This window comes from Microtus ochrogaster, chromosome 26 (assembly GCF_000317375.1).
Source record: "Microtus ochrogaster isolate Prairie Vole_2 chromosome 26, MicOch1.0, whole genome shotgun sequence".
Classification (NCBI taxonomy): Eukaryota; Metazoa; Chordata; class Mammalia; order Rodentia; family Cricetidae; genus Microtus; species Microtus ochrogaster.
In genome coordinates, this window is record NC_022025.1 from 13738645 (window position 1) to 13747943 (window position 9299).

The 9299-nt window shown below is 45.5% G+C and overlaps 1 protein-coding gene across 4 annotated transcripts in view; it reads right to left on the reverse strand.

Moving 5' to 3' along the window:
- Positions 1-9299, reverse strand: part of Slc26a5 (solute carrier family 26 member 5) — a 37845-nt gene that overhangs the window by 17365 nt on the left and 11181 nt on the right. For all 4 annotated transcript variants that reach the window (XM_005358366.3, XM_005358365.3, XM_005358364.3 and 1 more), the window contains 4 exons: positions 8479-8645; positions 7104-7268; positions 4128-4280; positions 2186-2268 (listed from right to left, as the gene is read on the reverse strand). In XM_005358366.3, the coding sequence (XP_005358423.1) occupies positions 2186-2268; positions 4128-4280; positions 7104-7268; positions 8479-8645 (568 nt within the window). The remainder of the gene's footprint in view (positions 1-2185; positions 2269-4127; positions 4281-7103; positions 7269-8478; positions 8646-9299) is intronic.

Consider the following 9299-nt stretch of genomic DNA (forward strand, 5'->3'; position numbering starts at 1 on the left):
AGAGAGAGAGAGAGAGAGAGAGAGAGAGAGAGAGAGAGAGAGAGAGAGAAGAGCATCAGGACAAATACAGAAAGACAGAGACACAGTTAGAGGTGCCTGGGGAGAGATGGCCAGAGGGGATTGGCCAGGGACAGGAAGAGTTGGGCAGAGCTGGTGGGTTACTCTTTTCTTTCAAATACACATGGAATAACTCATGTTAGAAATGTGGAATTGGTCAAGATAGAGGAAGCAAAGACGTAACCAGCATATAAACTAGAACGGGAAAGCCCCCTGGGATGAACCCTGGAACGCATAGCTAGCCTACCCTGGATGCCTGCCGTACAGGCTCTCACCCCGGCCTCCCCGGGTTATCTCCTGCAACGGCACAGCCATGGCAGGAGCAAGTGTGGGCTGCCACACTCACACAGCAGAGCATGGGGCTTTACGAGGAGAAGCCGTCTGCCCAAGGATGTACAACGAAAGGCTCAGGCTAGAATTCACTACTTTTTGCTTTTTAAAATCCTGTGTCACTTGAGAAGAGATTTTTACGAAAGGTTTAAAGAGAAGAAAATTCCCACTCCTCAGTGTCAGAAATCAAGAGCTCCTCCAGCCTGCTGCCAGCCACTCAGCCCCAGCTCTGGATCCCCTTTAGAAAGGCCCCCCTGCCGTCAAAGTCTGGCTCCTGTTCCCTTCCTCTTGAGCGCTCTCTCTCTCTCTCTCTCTCTCTCTCTCTCTCTCTCTCTCTCTCTCTCTCTCTCATCCCTATGCAGAGATAGTTTTTTGTTCTCCCCCAATAAATCTCTTGCATGAGATCTGCTGTGTGGTGTGGTCTTTATAGCATACCTTGGCCCTGCTTCACCAAGGTGCTCCTGTCACATAGATCCTGGTGTTGATGACTGATGCCTACACATTTCCCACTTTAGGGGTCTAAGTCACACTGGGACCTGCAACGGGCTCCCTTTCTGGCTCACCCATTGCTGGGTACAGCATCCCAAATTGGTAAGTGGTAAGTTTTCTTTTTCAGTTGGTGTAAATGCTTCTCTGAATACTTGTGCATGGCCACTTTCTTAGGCTCTTAGCCCAGGGAATGGCGCCACCAACAGTGGGCAGGTCCTCCTACCTCAGTTAATCTAATCAAGACAATCCCCATACCTAAAGGCCCATTGTTTGGATAAATCCCATTCTGTTGGCAACTGAGATTAACTGCCGCATTCAGTAAACCCAATAGAGCTGAAAGCAGTGTCTAGACTTATCTGCATCTCTACGTCCAGAGTAGAGCTATTCACAACAGCTAAATGGTGAACACAAATGAACTCCATTGACGGGTGAATGGAGAGACACAGTCCATGTCTTTGATGAAGAAGATTTGCTGTCCTGTGTTCCCACATCAATAAACCTTGAGGACACTGCGTCAAGTGAAATAAACTAATCACAAAAAGGCAAATACTGTATGATCCATCGGCAAAAAGGCATTGAGAACAGTCAAATTTACAGAACAGAAAACCAAATCGCAGTTATTAGGGCCTGAAAGCCTGAGAAAGAAGGCGTGGTTGTTCGGTGGGGATTGAACAAGGTGGTTTGCCAGGTGAAAGTGTCCCAGAGACCCGTTTATAGTATGAATATATTCAGCATTTCTGGACTGCGTATTTAAAAGAGGTTAACAGGGCAGAGATGGCTCTGTGGTTGAGAGTGCTCCATGCTCCTGCAGAGCTAAAGAGTCTGGTTTCTAGAACCCATGTCAAGTGGCTCCCAATCTCCTGTAACATCAGCTCCAGGACCTCTTCTGGCCTCCTGAATATGTACACATGCACGTACATGTACATAAAGATAAAATCTTTAAAAATGGTTAAAAGTAAAATCTTTAATTATTTTTTTTTTCCTGCTATGCCCTGCTCCCCACCAGACAGGGTCTCTCTATATAGTTCTGACTTCCTGGAACCTGCTATGTAGACCAGGAAGGCCTTGAACTCACAGAGATCTGCCTCCTAAATTCTGGGATTAAAGGTGTGTGCCATCACATTCAGCTGCTACGTACACACACGTACACACACACACATACACACACACACACACACACACACACACACCTTCAAGCCTTTAAGACATTCAGCTATTTGATATGCAGAAAAGATGAATATTTTCATGCTGAGTTAGAGATAGTAGATCCCTTGAATATTCAATCACTCTTCTTAAATTATTTTCTTACCCTAGAGGAAGTGTCCCAACGACATCCACACTGTAGGACTCTTGCAAGTTAAACCCCGCAGAAATGCCAGTTCCCATCACCACCTACAATAGACACAAAACCAGGCACACCTCAGAGTCAAGTACTGACATACCACTAAATCAAATAATCTGCTGATCAGGGCATCTTCTCACTTTTCAGGGTTAGGAGGGGGGTCTTCAGCTGCCAGCTACCTCCTCTCAGTGGCTTCACCTCACAAAGAACCCTACGGCTCTTGAGACCTGAATCAGTTTCTTTTCTTTGCTCTGCTCCCAGCTGAGGTGTCTGGTTAGCTGCAGCAGGAGGAGGCCATCAATGGGGTTGGCTTTGAGTTTGGGGCAGGTAGAAGGAGCGTAGGCTACACACCATATGTGTGGTGAGGCTGGTAATATCAGCCTGTCACCATGGAACCCACATTTGGCTTCAGAATCCTGCTGCTGCTGTCCCTGTCTCTAGGACAGCAGCATCAACATAGCCAGAAGCTTCCCATCATGGCACACAGTTTTCTCCAGGTCCAGAGTACACAGTCTGTCACCCAGAGCAGAGCTCCCAACCCTAGATTTATGTGAAGTATAAAGCACAAAGCTCCGAGCAGAGGAGCAAGATAGAAAGTGTAATAGCTGCTCAATTCCCAGGAACTGCTGCTTCCAGAACTTCTGGAATGGGCTGTCTAGGAGAGAAGAAAGACCAGCTCTAGAGACAGGCAGTTCCCACAGCAGGGGCCTCTGCATAACTGCTAGTAACGCCAGCCTGCTATGCCTCTCACACTGGAGGAATGCCTAGACTACTTCAGCTCACAAAACAAAGATGGTTTAAGTACCTGGAGGCTCAATTTTATGTGACCGTAACCAATTACTAAACCATTGGTTTCCTGTTAACACGAAGAGGTGTATCACAGAATGCAAAACTCAAAATAAATTTATAATACGAGATAAAGGTCATGCTTAAAAGGAATTGTGAAGCCCCTGTCCTCAAACTTTTCAGAAGAATGCTTTTTTTTTTCTTCCTCTTCCTTTTCTTTGTGGAATGCATAGGTAAGAAGCTTATTTGCTTCAGTTTTCTTGGGGGGGGGGAGTGGTGTCCACATCCATGAATAAATAATTGTGGTCACTTAAGAACATAGTATTGTTTACTCAATACTATGTACATGTTTTGACAAAACACTACTAACTTTTCAGTCATGAATATGTTGTGAGATAGTTGGACCTGACTTACGTGAGACTGTGACATATTTATCTCAGCACAGAAGTACCAGAAACAGAGAAAGCTGGGGAAATTTTATCTTTTCAAAGTGGAAGATGGAAGCCACTTTATTAAGGTAAATAAAGCTATTGAAGTTATTATGCGTTTTTTTTTTTTTTGGTTTTTCGAGACAGGGTTTCTCTGTGGTTATTATGGGTTATTAAAGTAATACATGATTATTATTTTTATTTTTGTTTGTCTAGATAAGGATTCTTTGTGTAGCCATGGCTGTCCTGGAACTCCCTCTGAAAACCAGGCTGGCCTTGATCTCACAGAGATACACAGGCCTCTGCCTCTTGAGTGCTGGCATTAAAGGTATGCGCCACCACCACTCAGCATAATGTGTGCTCTTTAAAAAGTGAACAGATAATGGAAAAAACTTAAGCAAAGCAAATCCCTCCAAATCCCATTTCTCAGAGATAATTAATGTTAAAACTTAATTATGTCTTCACGTAGTCACCTATGTGTATGTTTTAATGCATTTTTATTTTTACTATTTCGTTAGTTGTTCTGCAGAATCGGGGGAGGACCCTCTAGATCCCTGTTCTTCTATCACCTACACTTCAGAATCCCTTGTAGGAACAGAAGCATGCGATTGCAGGGGCTGAACAGGCCTTGCCTCATAGGAACAGAAGCACGCGATTGCAGGGGCTGAACAGCCTGCCGCCTTGCATGTACTTACAGCAAAAAACTCTAGCGGAATGGGTGCTGGCAATTTCTCTTTAAATCTCTCATTAAACTCCTTGCCACCCAATAGCAAACCAAAAACCATCAGGCCGACGCCTAGGGAACACACGTTGAGGTTTTTAACGTTCTGCAACACAGCAACGGTACTCTGTAACACAGTGAATGCCGGATGTTTACATAAAGCTCTGGTCCTGGGTGACTGAACACACATGAGGCACCAGACGCGCAGTTCACAGAGACAAGAGTGATAGCGGTTAGCAGAGCTGAACGGAGACGCTGGGCCCAGAGGGCTTCATGAGAGGGAAGCTTCCTTCCGTCTGGGCTGCTGGAGAGGTTCTAGAAATGGAGGCGACCCCACTTAACTGCACTGCACCGTAGAGTTAGGAAGAGTATGGACCGTGAGACACACGCTGCTACGTATTTTAAAAACGTCTGTCTATTTTTGGCAAGTCTGCACGTGCGCCTGAGTGTATGCGTTTGACATCAAGCATATAGGAGCCCATGAAGGTCAGGAGATGGTGTCAGGTGCCCTGGAACTGGAGTTCCAGGCGATTGCGGCCACCACAGGTGTCTTCTGTAAGGGCAGCAAGTACTTTCACTGCTGAGCCTCCTCTTCAGCCAGGCCTCCTGTCTAGTGTATTTTACCACAGTAAAAAAAAAAAGGTCTGCAAAAAAATTCGCAGACTTAGGGGGGCTGGAGAGATGGCTCAGTGGTTAAGAGCATTGCCTGCTCTTCCAAAGGTCCTGAGTTCAATTCCCAGCAACCACATGGTGGCTCACAACCATCTGTAAAGAGGTCTGGTGCCCTCTTCTGGCCTGCAGGCATACACACAGGAAGAATATTGTATAATAATAAATAAATAAATAATTAAAAAAATTCGGCTTAGGCTAACCTTCAAACAGAGATGGGTGGGGACAGCTAGTGTACAGTTCAGTGGTGGAGAGTGTAATTGACATGTTCCCAGCCCTGGATCCAACTCTTCATATCTTCTACAGATTAGGAGCTTTTTTTTCTTTAATCTAACCATACAACTTTATACTCAATAATTCTTATCCAACAATATTATGGGGTTTGTTGTTGTTTTGTTTTCCTTGAGACAGGATCTCACTGTGGAGTCCAGGCTGACCTTGAATCCGAGTTCCTCTGGAGTGTTAGGACAGGAACAACACACAAGGCTTATGGTGCTTTTGACGTGCTGATATCGGAAGATAGCTCATAGAAAATTCAGAGAAATCTTCCTGGGCCTGAGTTGTGAATGTCATAAGAATCAGGGTTAACCCCACAGAATACTGCCAAGGTCAACACACAGCTAAGTTATAGAAATCTTTAGCAATTGTCATGAGAAGACAACAGAGAAGTCAGGTAAGATTTGGAGTCGGGAGAGTGAAGGTTAGAAAGATGCCCAGGAGAGAAGAAAGCCAATCATCTTACGGCTATGGTCAGGATACCCAAATATAACCATTTCATCTGAAACCCAAGAAAGCAGAGAGCCCGCCACACCTGGGCTGCGCAGCCTAGGACTCCCGCAGGTGCAGACTGCATTTTCTCTGTGACAAGTCATTCTGAGAAGTCTAGGAGTAGAACGTCTATTTCCAGCTATTACAGAAATTAGTAATTTGTGGGATCGCCTTATAGTCTGAGTCCGGTATTATCAATTGAGGACTCAAAATTAAATGCCACCTCTTCAAAATGGCCTTCCCAGAACCCTAATCTAAAGGCTACTCAGCTTTAGAGACACGGTTCCCCTTCTTAGGGCACTTAACGTATTTTGTAAGGCACGTTTGCCCAGTCGCGGTTCACCCGGTTCACCTGGTTCACCCCGACTGTCTTCCCACGGGAGTGTCAGCCCTAAGGTCACGCTGTACCTGGCCAGCTTGTCTCTCATTTCAGTCAAGTAAAGGCTTGGCATATAAACACCTGCAAAAGCTATAGCCAAGGAGCCGAAAGTGTTCTTTGTAGTATTTCACTGTTAGTTGGCTATAATTATTCTGTTTTGATTTTGATTTTGTTGATGGATTCTAAACATGTAAGTTTTGTAGTAGTTATTTTGTTTTTAAGTATTTTGTGTGTGTGTGTGTGTGTGTGTGTGTGTGTGCCCGCGTGTGTGACCAGTGAAGCCAGAAGGGGGTGCTGGATCTCCTGCAGCTGGAGACACAGGTGAGTACAAATCTGCCTGATATGGGTGCTAGGAGTTAACTCTGGCAACCCTGCAGCAGTAGCTGGCGCTCTTAACAGCTGAGATATCTCTCCAGTGCCCATTAAGGATTTGGGAAGCTATACTGTTAATGGTTTCTAGATATATTGTATGGTGTGAAAAGATGCTGAATCTTTAGGATTTGTTATCAACTTCATATAATCAGCTTTGATCTGTGATCTGTTATTTATACTGTGCACTTGAAATCAATTTTTACTTTCTTTATTGTGCATAGCATATACATGTTTTATTATATTAAACTGATTACTTATGTTAGTTAAGCCATTTATAGCTCTTTTTTTTTTTTACCAGCTTGAATAAGCAGCCTTTGTGAGAGATGTTTTCCTATTATATCTTTTCTTTCTTTGTTTTTTGAGATACTAGGTAGCCTTGGATGACCTGACCTAGAACTCAGTCTGTAGACCAGGCTGGCCTCAAACTCACAGAGACCTGCCTGTTTCTGCCTCGGAAGGATTAGGATTAAAGGCGTGCGCCACCCCACCCAGCTTCCTATTCTGAATTTAAAACTACCCTCGTGTGGTCTTACGGGCTGACTCTGCTCAGCTAATGAGAGTGATGGGTGCAGCCGCCAGCAGCGCACTAACAAACTCCTGAGGAGGGGAAAACTAGGAACCCACAACGTGGGTTTCAGGGTTTAAGCAGCAACCGCCTCCTCCCTGAGCATTGAAGGTTGAAAGATAGACGGAGGCAGACAGGGGTGGAGTCCGGGGTGGGGGTGGAGAGCCAGCAGCGGGAGTCGGACGTAGCCTACTTACATACACCACCGAAAAGATCCCGCTGTACCGCTTCGTTTTCACCCCGAACAGGTATTTCAGCATGGAGGTGAACACGTGCACCGCGGCCGCGGTGGTGAACCCCCGCACCAGAGGCTCCGTGAGGTAAATGGCCACAAACCCAAACCTGCAGACACCTAGGCAAAACTACGGTTTTTAAAATGACAAAGAAACAAACGGCAAAAATGGGTTAGGAAAAGACAATCAACGGACAACTTGTGAGCCTCCCTTTGTGAGGACCTGACTTTGCAGACTCCATTTTAAAGAAGGGGCTTTGGCCATCTAGTGAGCTGGGGGCGGGGGCGGATCTAAGCTTCGGAAATGTGCAGCGATAGCAGGAACTTGAAAGGATGCCCTGAAAATAGCCAATTAACGCTCTAGGGAGCAGGGCCATAAAATTTAACGAGGTCCAGACGTTCCTGAGAGGCATCCTGTCCTTGAGATACCTTGTTATTTATTTATTTATGACTCTGTTAGGTTTTCACACCCAAAAACTGACCAACGGTTTCAAAAACTACCTTACCCTATGCCGTCCTTACCCAATCCCAAAACGACAGGACATGAACTTCCCAGATTACCGCGTTTCCCTTTTGAAAGCTCTACCCTCCCAAGGTCTCCCTGCCATACTTTCTGCACCCACCATGTTGGGGTGCTGGAAAGATGCTGGTCCAAACTTGAGTTTGAATATTAAAATATTCTCATGAAATTTGCATCAGAATTCCGGCTCCTTGAATTTATTTGGGGACCAGAAATTTAGGCATAACACTTTCTTTTTTTTCCCTTTTTTTTAAAAAGATTTATTTGTTTATTTACTTGTTAATTTATTTTGTTTACAGTGTTCTGTCTGCATGTGTGCCTGCAGGCCAGAAGAGGGCACCAGATTTCTTTACAGATGGTTGTGAGCTACCACTGAACTCAGGACCTCTGGAAGAATAATCAGTGTTCTTGGCGTCTCTTCAGCCCAGGCATAACACTTTCTAGGCCACTCGTACCTGTGGTAGCTAACGGAACAGCAGTTATAAAGAAAATAACATTAACCTGCGATAGCTTGAGTCCTTCGGCGGGGCTTACATGCTGCTTATGAGGGGCTCACTCATGCAGGTCACACGCCTGCCAACCCCTCCAAGTTCACGAGGGGTGGCTCTTCCCTGACCACCACCCACTCCATCAAACTTGTTTTGCTTTTGGGATATCTGGAACACTCAAGGCAAACCCGTTAGTCATTCTCAGTGGGCAGCTGTTGCCAGCACCTTGAGGCCCCAGCTCTGGAGTTTTGCTGTCTGCCTCTGCCCACACATGTGAGACCAGCTCCACAGATGAACCAACCCGAGTCCATCTCCCCAAACTGGAGTCTCACCTGAATGATTCCTGAAAGTAAGGTCACGGACATGGCGACTTTCACTCTTAAGGCATCTCTGGCTTCCGTACCATTGGTGGCATTTACTCCTCCCGGGATGACTATATCATCTGGTACTAACCGAACGGCCACGCCGCCAATCATCAGACTAATAACAGCAAAGGGGCCTGAAACAGGAGCATGAATGATTGTTCAGAAGCTCAGGAAGCTAATCCAGTAGCCCTGATGTCATGATCAGGAATGACCTTCTCCCTGTTCAGAGGCTTATAACATAATTTTCGCCAAAAGAGCGACCCTGATCCTTTTAGCAGAAAGCAGGGACTCTGAGTGACTTCTGAGGTCCTCGTGCTCACAGAGAAGCCCCAGGGAAGCCAGGGTTGTGACACACACAGACTTGCCTCTTCAACAAAAGGACTGTGCACCTGTTTTCCACCCAGAACCTTCTGGTGCCTTGTGCTATCTGTAGGGACAGGCCACACCTGAATCATTGTTCTCCTTGAGAATCGTTTCTCAGTCGATAGTTAGGGGAGATGTTACGTGTACTATGAGGCCTGGTGCTATCTATATGACCAAGAACACACCAGATCCTGGGCCCTTAGCTATAGAACCCCACTTCACGGTCGAGGCCACATATACTTTGCAGAGGAGTTTGGATAGAGTCATGCCTTAAGCTTTATTATGCATTTGGGATTGAGATAATTGTTACCATTTAATTAACCCAAGATTATAAGAAAGCTATTAATTTTAGAAATCTTGGAGAAGTGGAGGGAGGAATAAGAAGAGGAAAAAGAGAAAGAAGAAGAAAGAGGAGGAGGAGAAGG